The 21,412-nt window shown below is 39.3% G+C and overlaps 1 protein-coding gene across 2 annotated transcripts in view; it reads right to left on the reverse strand.

Annotated features, from left to right (window-relative positions):
• Nucleotides 1-948: 948 nt before the first annotated feature.
• The window catches only part of vps50 (VPS50 subunit of EARP/GARPII complex), a 104,065-nt gene continuing 83,601 nt past the window's right edge, over nt 949-21,412 (reverse strand). For both annotated transcript variants that reach the window (XM_079368384.1, XM_079368386.1), the window contains 6 exons: nt 15,786-15,934; nt 10,432-10,528; nt 9,705-9,863; nt 5,563-5,684; nt 2,565-2,754; nt 949-2,452 (listed from right to left, as the gene is read on the reverse strand). In XM_079368384.1, coding sequence (XP_079224510.1) covers nt 2,333-2,452; nt 2,565-2,754; nt 5,563-5,684; nt 9,705-9,863; nt 10,432-10,528; nt 15,786-15,934 — 837 coding nt within the window. In that variant the 3' untranslated portion in view covers nt 949-2,332. The remainder of the gene's footprint in view (nt 2,453-2,564; nt 2,755-5,562; nt 5,685-9,704; nt 9,864-10,431; nt 10,529-15,785; nt 15,935-21,412) is intronic.

Here is a 21,412-nt window from a genome sequence, read left to right on the forward strand (position 1 = left end):
GGCTGACAAGCTCCAGTTGTGTTTCAGAAACTGAGATATGAATTCTGCACACCTCAACTACAGCTGGGCGATATGGCCTAAAAATAAAACTCCAGATCTTCTTTTACACCACACCTGATTTTTATCGATTTTTTCTCAAACAACCTACAAAACACGGAACAAGAAATGTATCAAATACAATTAGTTGACCATTTTTTAAATATAACATGTATTTATGTTTAAATATTTTATTTGCATGGCATGCTCAATAAGGTATGTAATAATCAAACATTAGGTGCTTGTAAATAATGCAATTCAAAGTATTTTTACAAGTTTTAGCAAAGAACACAGGCCTGTCCACTGCCTGTGGCTTGTTACAAGCACAATCATCCAAAACCATAGAATTGAATTAAACCAAAATACCGATTTATCGCTCAGTACTAACCTCAACTCCACCTCTTTGCTTGCTTTTCGCTTAGAAGAAGGTAGCCGGAGTCAGCATTTCCAATGTCAACCGCCATTGTTGGGCTTCATAGCGCCTCTTCAGAAAGCAATGGGTATGTCGTCCATGTTTCATACAGCTTATATCCCCTCCAGAGTTGTGTCCCACGAGCGCTTAATGACAAGAAAACTGTTACACTTCTGCCTATTAAAAAACTATGAATCATCAAAGTTGAATGAGTCATCCATAGCTCTTTAGCAGGATTAGTGGGCTCCTTCCTAAAAAGGAAGGCTGCAGGGTTTAACCACACAGGAAGCCACTTTAATTAATGGAACAGCGTCCTGCTACTAGCCGAGTTCAACATCATTAAGGTGACACTGGTGCTGCTGAAATGTACTCTCATATTATCACGAAGGGGAACACTGTCTGGATGAAAAATGCTTGCCCACAGATATTTTAAATGTTGGCTATGATAAAGTTATACAGTATTTGAGGATTATGAGTTATAACGGAAGAGACACTAAGAGTCTATTGATAGTGTGTTTATTATGTTAGAATCATTTTGGTTCAACCTACAGTTAAACAATGATTACTGATTAGTTTTACAATAGTGCACTTGACCCTTAACATAATTCACAAAGTTTAAATATCTTTTTTTAGCTTCAGCTGATAACTTACAAGATACTGAGAGGTGAGAAATGACAGCACACTTCCAGCATGATATAAAAATGCTAAACAAGACACAAAAACGAGAAATAAATACAGACATTGTTCAAAACATTCACATTTACAAGTCTTCATGGAGTAGATGCACAGAAAATATGAAGCCATAAATGCCATTTTTTTCTTTAGCAGAAAATCCATCGGCCCTCTTTGCAGGTCTGCTGTAATGGAGGCGACAGGAGGGGGCAGCTTTAAAGCGGCAGAGAAGCAGTTCAGTTACATCATTGGTGTCCGACCGCACAAACTGGGCAAACAATCAAATGCAGCTGGTGCTCATATATACAATATTTTAACGCTAACGACGGCAATTTATATTATTTTCTGGATCATTGTTATATTAGATTTATATGAAAGACAGACAGAACAAATAAACATTCAATCAGGCACAAAAACATCCTGAAGAAAAACAAGACACAAACAAAATAAGAATAACTTATAAAGAGTGATTCAAATGAATGATAACTGAGATCTACTGCGTTTATACTAGGGAGGACATTCAACCATGAAACTAAGCCTTAGTTCAGAAAATAGAGGATAACAATAACTACAGACTCTTCTTGGATCAGTTATTGGGACCTTTCAGTCCAAAAAAACCCAAAACAAACAAACATATCAAAGGACTTAAAAATCTGGTCTTTTTTTTGTTTAATCGAAGGGATGGAGTTGATGGAACACTGTAAAGAGCCACGTCAACACATTTATATCACACAGTTATATCTGTTAATTGATGTGTGAAATGATCAGCTCCATCTGGCCACTGAAGTCATTCAAAAAAAGTTTTGTAGTTTGAATGCAGACGAGATAATTTGCAGACAAACGTCAAAAGCGGCCAGTTTGTAAAATGTAAAGATGAGGGCGTGCATTGTGATCCTTATTCAGTGTTTGTGGGGTAACTGCAGCATGCGTGATAGTAAAGCTTTTAGTATTTATGTCCACCAGTGTGTCATGAGGTGCGTTCAATAAAACCTAGCTTGTTTTTGACCAAACAATGGCTGTAGGTTGAAAATAGGCTAACAAACAATATTAGCTTTACACTAATGTATATAGCAGCTTTACTTGTTAAAAATACTCAAATGTGAAATGGAATATGAAGACATTCTTGGATGGGGGGGGGGGGGGGGGGAGTTCTGCTTGAGTGTCAGTCTCTGTGGCTGGATGATGTGTTTATGGTCTGCTCCTGTCATCAGTCTATCTCTTGGGTCTGTCAATGTCATCGATGGCTGCCAGAAGTTTCTGACGAGCCTTCTTATTAATGTGCGAGCCCAGGCAAACGTTCACCAGGTTGGCAAGCTGCTTCATCGAGTACTCCTGCACAGATACACACAGAGTATATCAGCACAAACAGACATGAATCACACTGTCTCTGTCAGCATGAGGCATTCAGCATAATGCAGATGTTGATATTGCTTCACCGTCTTACCCTGTGATTCTTGATAAACTGCTCCATATCGTTCTCTGTCAGGTAGTAGGCCTTGATGTAAGTCTCCACAAACTCTTTGTCAGGGATGGGTCGCAGGTCGGTCAGTTTCTCGAGCTTCATGAGGAACTGTTGGAAGTCCAGCTGCATCAGGGCCCGGCCCTCATTGCTGCATTTCTTCACATTAGCATAGCTACAGAAGGGGAGAAAGCAGCAGAGAAAAATGACCATTATAAGAATCAAAGGTTTCTCTGTTCATTGTATTTGAGGTAAATATAGTTGTTATTATTCCATGCAGTGCAAGATGGTTGAACAATTCGGAGGCCGTCTAACAAGAAAGGCCAGAGCTGACTCCACTTCCTGAGGAGGCTGAGGTCCTTTAATGCAATGCTGAAGATGTTTTGAGTCTGTTTGCTGTTGTGCGCTAGGGCAGCAAGCTGATCATAGCGGACTCCAACAGACTCAATAAACTGACTCAAAGGGCCAGTGACGTCGTGGGGTGGGTGGAGCTAGACCCTCTGACGGCAGTTTCAGAAAGGAGGATGCTGTGTAAGTTGCGCTGCTTCTTGGACAATGTCTCACACCGACTCCAAAATGTGTAGCATTCCCTCAGTGCTCAGTCTGCACCCACTGGTCCAGAAGCAGCTCATGTTTTGAGTGTGGGCTCGTGCATGTACGGGATGGAGAACAAGCAAGTTTTTACATGTTTCCAACTGCTACAGATGACGGATTTCCTTCATTTTTTTTTCAGAGCACTTGAGTTATTAATGTCTGTCAGGACCTCCAGACAATTTCAACCAAAATCTTAAAAAGGGGATCTGGAAATAATTACCAACCCTGCCTTTAACAACCAAATGTCCCCCTGGGATTAATCAAGTATTTCTAATTCTGATGAGTGTGCAGGATGCCAGAAGAGTCATTAAGCTATGTATCCAGGCCTAAATTACAGACAAACATCACTCTGCATATTAAGGAGAAAAACTTGTGCTGTAAAACTTGTAAATTCTCATTTCAGCTCCCAAATGGTAAATCAGTTATGCAGAAGGCATCTGGAAGATGGGTTTCGGCTTTTCATGTTATTATTTTCTGAAAATGTAAGTAAAAATGGAAATAATTTCAAATCTCCTGAAGCCAAAAAAGTGCGGTAAATTAGATATTCAACCGTTGGGTAACACTCCAATCCATTTGAGTTTTTAAAAACAAGTATGAAAACTGAGCGGATGTGAATCGCATCCATGATAGCTTGTTTGTGAATTTTCCGTTTATTTCTTCCCTGCGTACTGGTTTAATTTAGAGTTCAACCAAATATGTTTTAACTGTTTGGTGAATAATTGGAAAATCATCTTATGTATCTGCATGTGTTCTAACTTCAATATGAAGTCAGGTTGATCCCCACAGATGGCTCTATTGTGTCAGTAAATGAGCGTAACGTGTTTTTTTTTCCCAATGTGTGTAAGTCTTCGGCTTGTGTTTGGCAGCAGGTACTGTGTGGTCCACTGGCAGGTCAGCGTGTGTGACATCTACGGTACATTAACACACCACACACAGCTCTGCTCTGTGTTTTCCTCTCTCTCTCTCTCTCTTAGTTTTGTCAGGCCTTCCAGAGTCTAGTCTGGTTTTCTGCGGGCCACAAAGGGGAGACGAGCGTTGGATGAAGATATTAAATAACAGGCTTCGTGAGTCAAAGTACAAACAAACAAATCTGATCACTCCATCTTCTCGCGGTGCCAGAGGCCGGGAGATATGTGCGAGTCTGTGAGTGTGTGGAGGTTGATCTACAGCAGCAGAACAGTGGCTTACATTTGCAGAGCATTGCAGTCGTAATGGGCCATTTGAACGTTCAAATGTTCTCTAACAAAACGAGAAGAAAAGTGCTAGTAGGAGGTGAACGTGTGAGGCCGAGCCTTCCTCACACTCTTAAAGCTCAATGTCCCGAATGAGATCTTCACTGTATTCTGCACAGATTAGCAACTTGTGTAGCCCTGTAACATGTGTGTAATCTTGTCAAAATTGTCAGCTTTTAGCGTCTTGCCTTGTCACCATCCATCAAGGGTCTGAGACAATCTGTGCTTTCAGATCAGATCACACCTTCAATCTAACAGCCTTTTTTCTCTCTACAGTACACATGGACGCTGAGTAAAAATACAGCAGGGATTACAAGTGCGGAGAGAGCGGGGAAAAAACCCCCCCACTGCTGTTCTGTCAACTATCACAGCTCATATCTCTCGCTCACAAAGGAGAAATTGGTGAAATGCATTACAAGGGATGTGTCAAGAGTGTTTTAGCGTTTTGTAAGAGTGGTCCGTGTCATACAATCCCCCTGATGGGCTTCTGGTGAAGCTGGAGCAATGTGAACATGAGGTTTGCCAGAGTGAGTGAGGAGCGAAAAAGATGGCAGCTGCTCAAGAGTGGGTTTTCTTCGGGGGATTACTCTGAAGGAACTTGGCAGCAGAGTCTCCAGGTTTCTCATACACTGCAGGTAATTTCCTCTGTTCTTCATGAAGCTTGACAACATGCTCTGGAAAGCACCCCCCCCCCACCTTGTTTATGCTGTGCAGATGTTAAAAGTAATGACAGAAAAATAAAGAAATGAAAGAGCAGAAAAATGAATCTACTCTGTCTATAAAATTGACATGGATGGTAGATGAGAGTGGGAAGCCTTGAATCACTTTTCATCAATAACTCATTAATGCAGTTTGTTAGGTGTGCATGACACAAGCTTAAAGAGAGCGTAACCTGAGAGACACTGAAACTTCAGAGTATTTAAATGGGAAAAGACAAACCATAACGAGACACGAATTGAGGAATTCCGTCTTAAGCACTTGTATGATTCTAGATCTTACAAAAAGGTTTCAAGACTTGTTAACTACGGTGCTTGTAAAGATACTAATAGGGATATATTATGCATAAATAAGTGCTCTTCAACATATATTTAGCTTCCACTTTACAGTAATGAATCATCCTTTAGCCTCAGACTGAAGAGGTTTTAAGTCTGTCTTACCCTTCTACTAGAGTCCTGTTGGCCAGGCGGATGCAGTGCTCCCACAGAACATTGGAAACAGGCAGCGGGATGCGTACATGTCTGGAAACGTCTCCCAGACGTTTGTTGAACTGCTCAAACTCCTGAGTGGACGAGAAACACAGGGTGGGGATATCATCCAAGAGTTAGCTACAAAATCATAATAACACAGCAGAGATAAATCAAGAAGTAGATTTTTGACTACTGCAAAGTCAATGTGAAGTTTAATGTTTACAATTATTAAAAGGTAATGATATTTTAGTAGCTAGTGCATAATACAGCATGTCAAAAAGAGCTGCATCACAAAGAACTGCAGCCAACTGGAAAACCTTTAGAAAAGTCCACAGCAACAACATACTGTACTGAGACAGCTTGACTTTGACATGCCTTTTTATTACATTGTTGTCATATTTATTTCCCTCTTGGAATTTAAGATAAGTCAGTGTTTTTTGTTGTTACAATTGTTATTTTCAAATCACAACGTCACACAAGGATTGTACACATTAAAAAGCAAACCCATTACATTAAATGAGAGACCCACGAAAACTACTCCAATTGAAAGCACAAAGAAACTCAGGAAACCCACATATAACCCACTCAAAATATACTTAATCATCAAGAACTCAAATACCCATAATCCAGTCAAGAGGCATGAATGAAGTCCAATTTAAAATTCCACTCTGGGTTTTACTCAATTACAATAACAAAAATGTTCAAAACGGAAACATATTTCTTTCAACAGAGAATAATCGATCAGCTGGTTGGATAAAACTTTTCATAAATACTTTAACTCACACTAAACCCACTCGAATGGTGACATAAATAAATCACACCTATCAATCAATCAAGACCAAATTATTTCGTCCATGGAGCAAGCAGCCCGCAGTCTGTCTTGGTTATTATCATACCTCTACTCGATCTTAGTGCTTTAATGATTTTACAGTCTGAACTGACAAACACAACATCATGAGGTACGGAACAGACGGGGTCAGGGAGTATGAATCCACCAAGCATATATATATGTATGTATGTATGTATATATATATATATCTATATATATATATATATCTATATCTCTCTCTCTCTCTCTCTCTATATATATATATATATATATATATATATATATATATATATATATATATATATATATATATATATATATATATATAAATTCACCTAGTTGAATAAGATCTAGAGAACTTTGCAACTTAGATCATCACCGAAGCAGAGAGGATCTGCGAACTAGACAGATTGCTACTGCACTGTCCTTTGCTTTTAATGTTTTTAGCCTTCTGTGTTATTTTTCTGCATCTGCTTGAAGACACAAATGTGTCTTCAAGTTATTTGGGCTTGTGTGCCCACAGCCCAAATAACAACATCATCCACCACATAGTTTTACTCTGGCCATGGTCATAAACAGAATTGTTCAAGTTTAGCTGAAGCCCTACACAAAATGTGATCTTCATACCCTCCAACCAGTCATGAGTGCTGCTACAATAAGAGCCACCTATTTGCTCTCTCTTTAAAGTTTGAACACAAAAAATGGCGGTGAAATACTCCTGAGAAAGACGACGACACAAAATGTACTTGAATTGAACTCAGGTTTCAGGTGTCCCACAATCTAGCTCAGTGTACTCAGTGCACTCTGGAAACTTTATTATGCATTCAATTATGCAACGAAGATGAAATGATGCTGTTAGGGAACACATTTAAGTCCATACACATTTAATGTGACTGTGATGGGCAGAAGTCAGAGTGTCATGTTAAAAAGAATAGAGCTGACTTTAAGGCACACTTCCATTATTTTCCTTCCAAGAATAAAATGTTATTCATTCATAAACAGTGCCACAATACTGTCTGACTAAAGCACTTTCAATGAAGTCATTCCAAGGCTGCTGTATTTCCTCAGCACTTTATATGCAAATCAATGCCATTGTTGAATGCCACTGATCAACCTGAATTCATGAATAAAATATCCTCCTGTGTGCAAGTTTGGCAAAATGTAGCACATTCTGTTCTATCAGCACACAATACACAAGCCATGTGCATGTCTGACAAGTTGACAGAGGCTATTAGAGCCTGATGGGGGGAACAGTACATGCTAGTTGTAATATGCATCATGTCAGACATTTTGACATGGTTCAGCGTTCATACCAGGCCAGGGAGGAGGATTGTTCCCATTAGAGAAAACTAGCTCATGAGCTAAATGAATGGACTGAACTGCAGAGTCTCTGGATTCAGAAAAAGATTTATGAGCCATTCAGGGACTCAGAAGGGGACTTTGAATTTATATGAGCACACAACTGTTTACTCTGACTCTAGCTGAAGATATTTATCGAGATCTCCAATATGTGCCTTCTTAAGAGAGATTTCAGCAAAATGTCTTTGAGTAACTGTTACGCACGCAGAGAGATTTGTCTTCCTCTCGTGTTGGTGTGTTGAGGATTTTCACACCACAGCGAGCCCTTTAGACCTCTTTGAGTCTGAGGTGAGAATACAGGAGCTGCACGTCCTTCCAAACCAATGAAAAATGCATGATGGGATAAGTGTCACACAAAACTTTCAAACCCCCCCCCCCCAAAAAAAAAAATCTGCTCCAACTGAGCTTGAGAGTCTCAAACAAAGCTGAAAACTTGAGGACAGATCTGAATTAGGCTCTCATCAGCTCACCCATGAGCTAAATTATTCACCCCATCCCAAATAATTGATTGCAAAAGTTCCTGAATGAACTTAAACTTAAGCAGAATGACAAGAAGCGCATGACTTCTAGACTTTTTGTGGAATGAAAGGCAGGTGTTATGTAAACCACAGAGATATTCCATGGATAACCTCGAATTTCACAGGTTCAAAGGCAAACAATATATATTTGTGCCTTTTGAGTATTCTTTATTTTGGGCCGAGGATATCACATGACATAGACGGGGCTACAGAGGACTGTTAGTATTTGTAAAGGGAAAAATAATTAACACTTGGACGAGTTCAAACTTTTCTTGAATGTATAATAAACCCAACAGAAAACGGATAAGGGATCAAGAGACGGGCCAAACAGACAAATAATATAAATGCAAATAACAGGAATAAGAGAGACACCACAGGCAGGTATGAAGAGGCAGTTAAATAAAATGAAGGAAAATGAGTTTAAAATCAATCAGCAGAGAACAACATTTAAATAAAAATTGAGGGAGAGAGGGGCGACATCACATTACGGGCTGTGAAGACAGACTGAGGATAAAAAGGAGAGATAAACGAGAGACGGTTTCATGAATAAAGTAACTGAAGAGTTAAACATTAAATGGAGCAGGGATTAAAAAAGTCAAATGAATACAGGAAGTTTTAAAGTTCAAATATTTAAAGAGGAGATAGATAAACTTCTAAACTTTTTTCAGAAGAAGTACGTTTTAAGAAGTGATTTTCTCTATTTTAATATACAGTAACTGTATTTTATTTGTATCTATTATTGTTATTTATAATCACTGATCATATTCAAATGACTGAGAGTCTACTTATTATTATCAGGGAAAGTGTCCATGTAATCTTTGAACATGAGCAACAAACATCAACAATTCAGATTTTTTTTTTTTGTCCAAAGATTAAATCTTCCCCTCAGCTTGAGGGAGTGTTTCAGAATCTTCTGGCACATTGTTTTGGTTTTCAATGCAGCAGGCTCTACTTTTTTCATCCTTTCACCGCCCATTAAACACCATGTTAACAGCACCAGACCTCTGCTTTGGTTGATAAACTGACTTTGCACAATCTTATTGGTGCAATTTGCAGAGAAAGTTAGAGTTAGAGTCTGGATTAAAAACAAAGCATCTACCTGCTGAAGATGAAGATATTTCCTTCAGGAGGTCAGGACAACCAAAAGCAGATCGAAAATACTAAAATACCACTAAGGTGGGATTTAATTTGGGTTTGCTGTCCAAATGTAAAACTCCAAGCTAATATAAATGTCATTTTGTGTTTGCTAGGTGTGTCAAAAACCTTATGTTTTCCATTAGTATTTCATTATTCAGTTCTCTTCATTGTAATGGCAATAATAATGAATCCCTGTGTGGCTCTGTTAACAGTATAGTTCATCTCCTGCTACGATAACAGTCCCCTACACATCTCTTATGCAACATTACCTGTAAAAGGGCGTCCACGTACACATTATGCTGCGACATTATCTCCCTGATGTCCCATTTAACCCCCGCCATCATGAGCAACATTTGTTCGTAGTCGATGGCCTTCGCCGCAACAATCCAGTAAATGGGTTTGCGGAGCTCACTGGCTGTCGACACCGTCTGGGAGGAAAAGGAGAGAACATGTAACGTGTGTTTTATTCAATATGTTCATGAACATTATGTGAGCAGTGAGCAGCGGCGACAGAGACCAGGGAGTCAAGGTCTCCTCAGGTTGTGCAGGTAACCTAACGTCATGGATTGCATAATATCTTCCGGAGTATAATTTTAGGACATGACATTCATTTTATGTTGATGGGTAAACAGATCTGCCCGAGGAGCTGACGGTTTCAAATGTCAAGGGAAGCGCAACAACAACAGAAAGGATGGGGAAGAGCTGCCTGAGGGTTATAAATCATCTTATTTCTTTGATGATCAAGAATGAGTAGAATACTTAGTGACAGATACATCATTATTTGTCCCGGTGGACACTTTCAATAAAAACAAAACATTAGATACATTAGATATAGTGTACACGTTTTTAATTAAGAATGATTCTTATGACGCTCATTCTTTAACAGATTAAATGATGATCACTAAGTTCATACGGCCTTACTGTACTCAACTGTGGCTAACAGGCAACAACAATATTATTGAAATGACACAGTTAAGGGAAAGGGTGAAAACATACCTGGGAATAAAACTGTTGCAGGAAGGGCTTCTTGGCTAAAGGCATCATTGTGTCCAGGTGAGACTGTAGGGATTCAAATTGTTCAGCCAAAAACACACTGGAAAAAAACAAACAAACAAACAGAAGAAGAAATTAAATTCAGCAGAGTGATGACAAACATCAATGACAGAAATGACTATGTCTGGTCCCTGTGTTATTAACAAGTGACAGATGTGTTAAATGAAGCTGGTATTAGTTTTGATTGATTGAATGTTTTCTGTATTCTGTTTGTTTTTGAAGATTAAAGTTTTAGAAACATCACAAGAACTCTGTGTAACTGACTGATAAAGGCACTAATGTTGAAGCTCAGCAGTTAAACAACACAAGAGGGAAAAAAATGGTTTCAACTAGTGTGGAAGTACTCGAGATAGGTCTTTGTCCCAAGACAGGTCAAACACCGCCTCTTTTGAAAGGAAGGAAACACTTCAATTAACTGAAATTTTATACGCCCGGTTAATATCGCAGCCTTCCCTGTGTTACAGTCAAAGTGAGTGAAGATAGAGATTTTCATTGATATCGATGGTCTTGTTCTTATCTCGGCCTCCCCTGCCTTGGTCTTGGTCTTGGAGCACTCTGGACTCGAGTATGACTTGGTCTTGGTTAGTGCGGTCTTGGCTACAACACTGGTTTTAACCATGCAGCTACACTTTACTTGTTGCAGACATGACATCTTTTTTTTTTTGCTGTGATCATTACGGTGTCCTTTAAACAATTAAGTTAGAATAGACTTCAGTGTTGCATCATTAAAATAGTTCTTGTAGTCTCGAGAGTCTTGTGAAGTTGCACTTTGTGAAACGGCATCTACTTAAAAATCTCCTTACAAGCACAACAGATCAGCCTGTCCCTTCTTTTATTAACAATGAATGGCTTTCAGTTAGCCTGAATATGAGGGGACAAGTAAAGTAGCAGGGAAAAGAAAGACAGAACACAAGAAAATCAATACTGACAGAACTAACACCCCCTTTTTTCTGCGAGTCAAGCTTTGACAAAATAAAGTCCTGTGGACTCGGGCTGATCGATGAATCTCGAGTGTTTAACTGTGCGCTAAAACCTGAGGCTGGAGTGAAGTTCAGAGTTGACTCCTGAGTTTTAACAAACACGTCTGGGCTCTTAAATTAGGATTTCTTTAAAGGTCCAAGTCAAAAACATCAACACAACAGATTGGACAGTGCATCTACGAGAAGACAAATAACTCAACCAGACAAAAACTGTTCCACTTAAACCAATTTTAGTTTGAACTCTCTCAGCGACCAACTGAGCAATTTCACCCTCAGCGTCAAACAGTCGCGTCTGCGTCACACAGAGCCGCCTGTCACATTGAACAGCTCCCTGTTCCTTAGTCAGCTGATTCACGATGTGAGAGGGCGAAACTTTTGAATAAAGATTGTTTTAAAAAAAGATCAACAAATACTCGTTCAGAATTTGCAATAAGGCAAGACAGTATAATTAAATACGCAGTCAAGAGCTTTGTAATGTTAGTTTTTCATTTTATAAAGCCTGGACGGGGGTGTTTGAGGCTGATACATATATCAATGGTTTATTGATTCCCTGAATTAAAGTTTTTTCATGTCGGCAAACTATAATGCTGTTTTTCCGAGTTCATTAGCAAATGCAATTCTTATAGAAGCTCTGATTTTTTAATGTTGACAACACTATTAAAAACAAAAACCTAAATGATTCTTATCAGTGTCTTCTCGTGGCGAAAAAAAAAAAAAAAAAACCCAAAACAAATTTTATACTTAAAATTCAAAATATACTTCTTTGATTGTAGTCTTTTCGAGGGAAAATGGCTAAAAACAGAACATGATGTGCTTGGTGAAAGGTCTGTGATTTCAAATCTCTGCATGGTTGACTTATCCAATAGTGAGGCTGTTACTGAACTCCAAAGAGAAAATCAGTAGGAAATAAATGTAAAGCCATCAGGAGTCTTTATGTTAAATGCATTATTGATATTATTAAGTAGCGTCTGGCTATCACCACATCTGAAAGCACTACATTAAACACAGCCAGAGCACCATAAAAGAGCTCAATGTGCATTTTTTGTTTTAATGCAGCAGAAGAAAACACAGCATATTAAGGATTGCTGTAACAGCTTATGTTTACCTTCACTATATGGTGCAGTGTGGGCAAAAATGAGCCCACCTATCAGTAAATATGATCATACTTTCTGAAAGCAACATGTAAAAACAGCAAGAGGAGCGCTTGAAGGATTTCAGATGTCTCTCACTTTTTTTTTAACGTTCCCTTTCTTTTGATGTTTCAAACGCCATATACTGAGGATGTCAGAGGTGCTCAGGCTGAGATTGGCTGCCTCTTTTAATAACGCCTTTTCAGATAGAAGCAAAAAACAACTCCTCAGCCAGTTTTGCCCAGATAAAGTCAGAGCTTTTTGGGAGAAAAGTGAGGATCTGGGATTTGTGATGTAAAGAAGGATGTCATCTGCATAAAGAGTAATTTGATGGTGGTGGTAACATTGTCTAATGGAAGAAGTTGGGTTAAATGAAAAGAGCCGACAGTTGTGAGTATTTTTTGCCAAGAACCTCTTTGTAATTAAAGTGGTCATTGACTAGCATTATTGATGAGATTGCTGATTGGAGTCTGATTAAGCCTTGCTTACAACATTTGCCTCGGTACGAATTCACTCTTTTATTCTTCCATGCATCAAGAGGAGAAAAGACTCCGGACTGTTTATATGCTTACATAAAATATACATATAATTCCACTGCTCTACCTCCCCTAGGTGGATCAGATCATAATCTCGTCCATCTATTCCCTTCTTACACCCCCAGTTGGTAAAAGAACTCCTGTCACAACTAAAACTGTAAAATCCTGGACCCCTGAAGCACCAGAAGCTCTACAGAGCTGCCTGGAAACAACAAACTGGCTGCATTCTGTGACTCATATGGGGATGACATTGATGTACTATCAAGCTGCATCACTGGCTACATTCGCCTTTGTGTCGACATAACATGTAACATACCCAGCAGGGAAATTCAATGTTTTCCCAACAATAAGCCATGGCTCGGCACCAACCTGAAAGGACTGATAAACCACAAAAGGAGACAGGGAAAAAGCGAACGCACTGCAGAAAGAGTGCAAGCTGAAGATCATGGAGGGGAAAACCACCTACAGTCAGAAACTTGAACAGCAGGATGGAGTGAAACAGGAACGGGCGGCTATGAAGAAGATAACAGGTATAGAGCAGAAGGGAAAACCACTCATCGAGGAAGATCAGGACTTGGCGGAGGACCTTAATCTGTTCTTGAACAGATTTGACAATGCTACACCTTCCTGCATGACGCCTGCGGTTCAAACCTCTCCCACCCCTACCTCACCCACAACACTCCAATCATGGCCGGTCAAGAGAAAACTGAATACAGTCAAGCAGGAAAAAGACCCTGGACCTGATGGGATGCGGCGGACCTGCTCTGAACGGTTGTGTTAGATCCTCACACTTATTTAATCTAAGTTGGTGGATTTGGCTCAGTGGGTAGAGTAATCGTCTCTGAAACCGGAAGGTCGAGGGTTTGATCCCCAGCTCCTGCGAGCAAGATGTCCGATGTGTCCTTGGGCAAGACACTTAACCCCGAATTGAAGAATGACTGAATTTTCCGGTGTCTTGACCCCATGAGGGTTGGGCACATGGTGTGCATGACAGGAAAATAAATCCAATCAATCAATCGACTTCTCGAGAGCCTTTAATACAATACAGTCCAGGCTTCTGGGTGAAAAGAGGAGGAAGGCTGCAGGTGGGGTCAGAAACTGTCTCTTGGGTTATGGATTATCTTTCCTGCACAACCCCAGTATGTGTGTCTTCAAAACGGAGTGCTCTGTAGAACAAGGCACTGTGTTGTTTTCATTGCTGTTCACTCTCTATACGCCTGACTTCCTAAACAGCTCGGACAGCTGCTTTCTCCAGAAGTTCTAAAAATGACTCAGCAGTTGTGGGATGTTTAACGAGAGGTCATGAAGAGGAGGACAGGGGCATGATCAAGGATTTTGTGGACTGGTGTGACCATAACAATCGCCAGCTTAACATCACAAAGACTAAGGCGATGGTTGCACAAGTTCATATCCAAGGTACTGAAGTGGAACTCGTCTCCAGCTGGTTTGGGTACAGTGTAATATTTGCAGTGTCCATATGGAGTGAGGTTTCATAAGCATTTCTGATATTACTTTAAAAGAAAAAAAAAAAGAACGAGGTAAAAGAAAGCACTGAAGCTGTTTCTTCAATTCAGCTGGGTAGACATCTGGCCCAGGTGATTCATTGCTGGGCACAAAAAGGAGCTCTCGTCAGTTCTTGTCGAGGAGGGCTGATTAGGTTTGAGTTATTTTAGGAGACATTCCTTAAAAAAAAATGTTCCTTTCTCAGGAGGTGTTTTGTTTTGTTTTGGAGAGTAAACAGTTCTGTAGAAATATGTTAAAGAGTCAATTGCACCAGTGAGTGGGCTTGGAAAATACAATTGAATATTTGTTTTCTATTTCTTTAGTATGTTTTTGAGTTCATGTTTGGTTTTATGGACTTTGTCATTGAATCAGAAAGCTTTTGATATGCCAGAAGGAGTAATCTCTTCACTTGAAAGATTTTTCCTTTTTATACTTCATCCACAGAATAACTTCCCTTCTGCACTTAAGCTCTTTTGCTTCGATCAGTCATCTGACCAAGCTGTCTACCTCAAACACATGAAAACGTGTTCGAGAATTCTGCAGGTAAGTCGATCTGGGCTTCTGGGTTTACAGATTTTCATTTTAAAGTGTATGTACTCTGCAGAGTTTTCATGTCCAAGAGTTGTCCAAAAAGGAATATTTTGACCTTATTTTATGAGTGTGCCTTTGTGTGAAGTGTGATGTAACACGGAAAACAGAGAGGACTGCACAGGCGTAAGTTGTGACTCATTGCAAAAGTAAAAATAGTAAATTATAGGGAAGAGACTTTTTCTTTCTCATTTGTATTGGTTGTATTGCTATTGTGTATTATTTTACCCTGCTTTATCAATATGAATATTGACATAAAAATGTTTGATGGCCAGGTTCTGTATCATGCTTCATGAAATGAGCACATGAGGTAAGGAAGTGAGAGAGTGGCCTCTTAACCTTGATCATGTTAAATGCTTTGATGAATGTAACTGCCAGGAAACACAAGCGACTAAATGAAAGTCCTGTTATCATAATCTCTCACCCCATACCCGAAGAATTCAAACCTATACTGGTGATTGCTCCAATTTCTAGCGTGCAATTACACTGATGACTTTATAATGCCTTTGTTATGAGACGTGTTAAGTCTTCATCTGGAGTGTGGTGCAGAGAGTACTTACAGAGATTCAGTGGCCACCACGCGCTGGGCCAGTCCATAAAGAGTCCCACTGTTAGTGAGGACCACCAGTTGGCTGAGATGAGGGCTGGGCACTTTCTCCTTCCTGTCCTCTGCTGGACCGTGAACTCCTGCGTTCTCCCCCACAGTCTCCTGGAAGACAAACAGGTAGAAGGACAAGATCGTAAACGGATGGATACATTTGAAATCCTTATTTATTCTTCTCTTTTCAGTTTGTTTTTTTTAAAGTCCTGGCTGAGGCACAAAATATTTATCATTTAATTTTAAACTGAGCAATACCAACTCAAAACTGGGCAGTTATTAATGCAACTAATCCAAATTTAAAATATACCAACTTTCCTCATCCTGACATCTCTCTATAGGATCCTGTTTGTGCATTTCTGTCCTATGTCTGTGTAGCTTGTTCAATAACAGAGTGAGAAAAAAAACAGAGAGTGAATTTCCCCTTGGGCTTTAATAAAGTATGTCTTATTCACCAATACATTCCTTTCATTCTTAATGCTTTTTTTTCTGTAAATGAGAAAACAGCAAATCCCATATTCCCCCAACTGAAACCTTGTATTTCTGATTCTTTAATTATCCCTCTGAAATCCATGATTGCATCACTGCTTATGCATTTCTGCAAGCGTAGTTAATATTAGGATTAAAGCAGCAAAGAGGCACATGATACCACTGGTAGCACGAGATACAAATCCTAATTCTGTTATGGTTTCTACGAGACAGCAACCATCCTGATGTTACAGTAACAGCTAACTCCACATGTGAAAGGATTAACTTGGGAAATGAAGGTAGAATGATGGTTACTGGTGTGTAAGCATGCTCTAACATTCAATCAACCTTTGGGAACTGAGTAACATCTGAAATCCTGCCGAACACCCCTCAACAGCAAACATTTGTCTCTCTTTTGAAATATTCCACAACACGTCTCCATCCGGTGAGCCTTTTATCCTTTCATTTGAAAAACAATTGCAATACAAAGAGAATGATTTCAACCTAAATCCCCTCCCCATCACTCACAATAATCTGTGTTTGCATACAGAGCCTCTGAGAATCAACCCCGGCGGGTAGGAGGATATTATTTTCTATAAGGCATGTCTGCATGGCGTGACGTATCACGCTGGCCTGCCAGACCTTTCAGCGGCAGACGGAACCATAGAAGGGCCTCTGGGAGATCAATAGCAATAGTACAGGTAATGAACAAATGGGAGCTATTAATGGTGTACTGTGACATCCACCGAGGCTTTACTCCACCACGCCAGTGGATGACTTTTATGAGGACTGCAACGAGTCAGAGTCAGAGGAGCAGCTTTACAGGCGGAGAGAAGGTCATTCAAAGCACAATGCACAAAATGATTCTTCTGAAAAACAACTCCAGAAGAATTCCAGAAGTTGTGTGATAAAAGACTTCAATGGAAAGAAAAAGAAAATGTTAACGCTGACGTCCAACCAGTGCTGTTAGCAGGCAGGCAGAAAGTATCAAGAAGAGGCAAGAAACAAGTTTCTTTGGATGTTTTATGATCCTCACAAAAAAAAAAAAGCTACGCAAACAGCTTAGCATACAGAACAAAAATGCAAAGCATGCAGCTCTACTAAGAATGTATTATTCAGAACTGCAACACCGACTCTGCCTCATCCTATGAGGGTAAGGGCTTCCTTTTCCAGAACCTCAGTGAGGGATCTCTCTGCATTCAATCAAACCTTCAGCCGGGCAGAAAACCTTATCAGTCCCAAAATCAAACTTTATCACATTCTGAAGATTAATGCTTGAATTGGAGTATTTGCCTGTACAGCGGAGGGAATCTAATGGCTTTCCCATAGAGAGTGAAATAGATACCCACAAAAAGCAACTCTGTGCAAATAGAAATGGTATTTAAATGTCAGAAACATGAATTAGGTGAGATATGAAATATTTGCACAGGGAGTAAAATAAACCTCTATAGGGCTATGAAATAAGAAGTTCAATATGAAGTTACTTGTAAAGTTATATTACTGTTAATGTAGGTTGGAATAGATTTCTCATCAGCTTCAAAACACACAAAATGACTCATTGTATGAGTCACATCTCCCTCGTCTCATACAGTATGCAAGCAGAATCAAAAACAGAATGGATGAACATTAAATACAGGGATTTTTTTTTTATTCACTGCAAAATTATTCTCCTCTTGGAAAACTCTGGGGATTAAACCCCTCTCAGCACCTTCTGGCCTTTTAACCGTTGAACCAGCTGAGCATGAAGTGATCTGGCCTCAGATCAAGCAAGGGTGAGCCTCTGGAGCTATTCTCTTGTTTTACGCTTTTATTTACTGGCTACAGGGGTTTAGAAGATTCACAAAGACTATGTTTGTGTGGCCATTCAGTCTCAGTCATAATCAATGACATCCTAAAGCATGGGGCGCCGAAGAATATTTTTAAGATATCCAAAGAAAATACAAAAATCTAAGCTGTATCCAGAATCCCGCCACACCAATAAAAAAGGGTTAATTTAATGTGCACAGGTCAACCAGTGGGACAGAGAACTCTTAACTTGAAATGTACAACATAGCGGCCTTGCTCTGCTTAACTGGGCGACTAAACACAGTCGAGGCTAAAGCAATAAGGTCTAAGAGCTGTGAAATGTTGACAGCATTCAAGACGGATTTTTTCTTAAAATGTGCAGCAAACAGACATGATAAATGTGTCGTGGACTAAATCCAGAGAAGCCATTAGTACTCACTTAAAACAACAAATGTGCAACCGAAGAATAAAGATCTGGATCACGATCAAAACTGTGGTGATGCAGAAACACGCCAATATCTTCTTTCAAACCTTCTTTTGTCCTTTGCAGAAAAATCATTTTTTCATTCTTGTGTTGTTGTTTTTTTTTAAGTCTTATGAATATGGTTTTCTTTCACTGACAGGCTCGTTGTTAAAAATCTCTCCAGCATGATAAGTACCATTTTGTTTGCAAACTAAGTTAGAACACTCACCAGAGAAGAGAATGAATGATAGTTCTGTGTTTATATATTTGTTTATTCATATAGGTTATATATATATATATATATATATATATATATATATATATATATATATCTCCTTTAAAGTCAGCTCAACCTCCGTTTCATTAGTCTGACATTACAGGAAAGTCAGGCTCATCTATTTTTAATTACTCCGCATGAGGCTTGACCTTTCATTGACTGGGTCCATGCAGCAAAAAAAAAAAAAAAAAAAAAAACACAGACTCCTGAAAGAGCATCAGGAGAAAAGTTGTGTCTCTCAAACAGTGCGTGACTCAGCAGGGATTCTGCTGGTAAAAGAAACACTGAAAAGGAAAAGAAAAAGCGTGGAGGAAACTAAACAAACCAATGACATTTACGATTATATGAGAGGCAAGAAAGAGAGGGTAAACACGAGTTTGAAAGTTCTCTGTGCTTGTAAGAACCTCAGCATTGTTTCACGTGTGTGTGTATGTGTGTGTTGACATGCACCTCAAAGATTTGATGGGATAGCGTTAACATAATTCACTAACATTGTTGCCCTTTGGTGCTCCGGAATATTTGAATCAAGGCAAACAAGGAAGAGAGTATTAAAAAATACTTGCATATCATCTGCATGTATCATTTTTTCATCTGCAAAAAAATGTAAAGAGAGGCAAGACGAAGATCCTAATTTCTTCATAAAACTGATGGACACAAACAACAGGTTCTGCTTCTGCAGCAGTGAAGAGTCGTGTACTGAATTCTCCGTGTTTGTTGGCACCTTTAATGCAGCTGCCACAAACTGTGAAATTATATAAAACGAGTTAAAGGGCAAAAAATAGCTTCACAAATACAGACATCAAGTCTTCAGTAGACATTGTGGACCGACTGTTTTCAATTGTGTTGAAACACATTGGCTATTTGACTTCATCAAAGATACAACTGCTCATAGTTGTGATTTTTTTACGGTGATGCTCGATAAAAATGACAAACGACTTCAGCGAGATAAAACGCAAAACTGACTCAATGCGCCTGCTGCTTGTCCACGTTTACACGGAGGAATGCCATATTGGACCAATTAAACAAAAGGGTTTAATTTTTCAAAGTCATGCAGGGGCTGTGGATGAAGCAGACTTTTCCATATAGCGTGACTTATAGCGAGGAGGCCATGACTCATTTGATTTACATCCTGCATCTGCTGGAGATATTTAGCAGAAGAGCAAACCTTTAAACAGCGGTTTCTCTGATGCTGCTCAGATAATAAATAATCGAATGGCTTTGCCAGAAAGGAATTTTGTTTGTTATAAAGACAAATGACTGTTGGTGTGTGGTGGCTTTTAACATTCGCTACAAGATAACAACTATCAGAACGAGCACTTCCTGGTGTATCTCTACAGTAGAGAGCAGAGTGATAAAGACAATTAGTTTGCTCATCCATAAATCATTACAGACATTTTTTTGGAGGCAAAGTTAAAGGAAAAAAAAAACATCCCAACAGTCTGGTTTCAGCCTCACATACGAGAGGGAAATAGAAGAAAACAGATTCTTTTAAAATAAAGTCATTGTGCAGCACAGACCTCGAGAATAAACAGGTCATTTCCTTAATTCACACATAATCTTTCATACTCACACCTGCAATCAAGCTACAGTAAATGCTCGTTAGTTGAAGACTAACAAGTTGACATTGCAGTCATTAGCATGTGACATCGAATGCCTCCAAGGGCTGATTTCATATTTTCCTGTTTACAATGAAAGAAAGAAAGAAAAAAAAAGAGGAAAAATAAATCACAGTTGTGACAAACGGAGAATTAACATGAATCCAGAGCAAGCAGTGGTGAGACGTCGAGTTTAATATAACAATATGAATGATTTCCTCAGTGCACAAAAATATGTCATGTGCATCTGAGCATGGCAGAAACAGCTCCACAATGACATGCTCCCTCTTGTTTCTGTTGTAATAACCAGCGCAGCTTTTGAGATTCAACCACACACTCTTCACACAGGAGATATATTCACAACATTTTCTGTGAGGACGTTGTACGATAGCCAAGGGTGGCTACTTATCAATACGGCTGACATCTATTTGGAAAGTTATGGGAAGGAAAGTATGCTCGTTTTCATTTCTCACTGAAAAGACTTTCACCTCAGTCAGAAGTTAATGATCATTTACGTTATCACGCCGAGTCAAACTCAAAGGCCGCCACAATAAAAGAGGAAATTAAGTAATGAAGCGAGCCATGGCAAACAATAAGAGAAAAATGGCAGTATGAAAAGTCTGAATATTAATATCACATCTCCAACTGCACCTATGCTGACTGAAAGCATTTCATGTACTATTACACCGCCTGTGCACCACTGCACTGAAGAGGTTCACATTTCTCTTTATAGCCCACTGACTCATTGCAGATTATCCACAGACAAAGGAGCATCTGTGTTGGAATTCAATTTTTTTTCAGTTATATGACAACAGGACAGTCTGTGATCTGTGAAATGAACGAAAAAAAGAAAAAAGAAAAAGGCAAATTATGTTCCAAAATTCAAACCTGCGATCCTCCTCAAAGAGGATTTCGTACTGAAATGTAATAAACTACCTAAGATAAAGTGTGACGGCTAATAAAGCTTCCTTCAGTGTGTGTGGTGTTCTTTAGTTTAACAT

The sequence above is a fragment of the Symphodus melops genome, assembly GCF_947650265.1.
Source record: "Symphodus melops genome assembly, chromosome: 18".
NCBI lineage: Eukaryota > Metazoa > Chordata > Actinopteri > Labriformes > Labridae > Symphodus > Symphodus melops.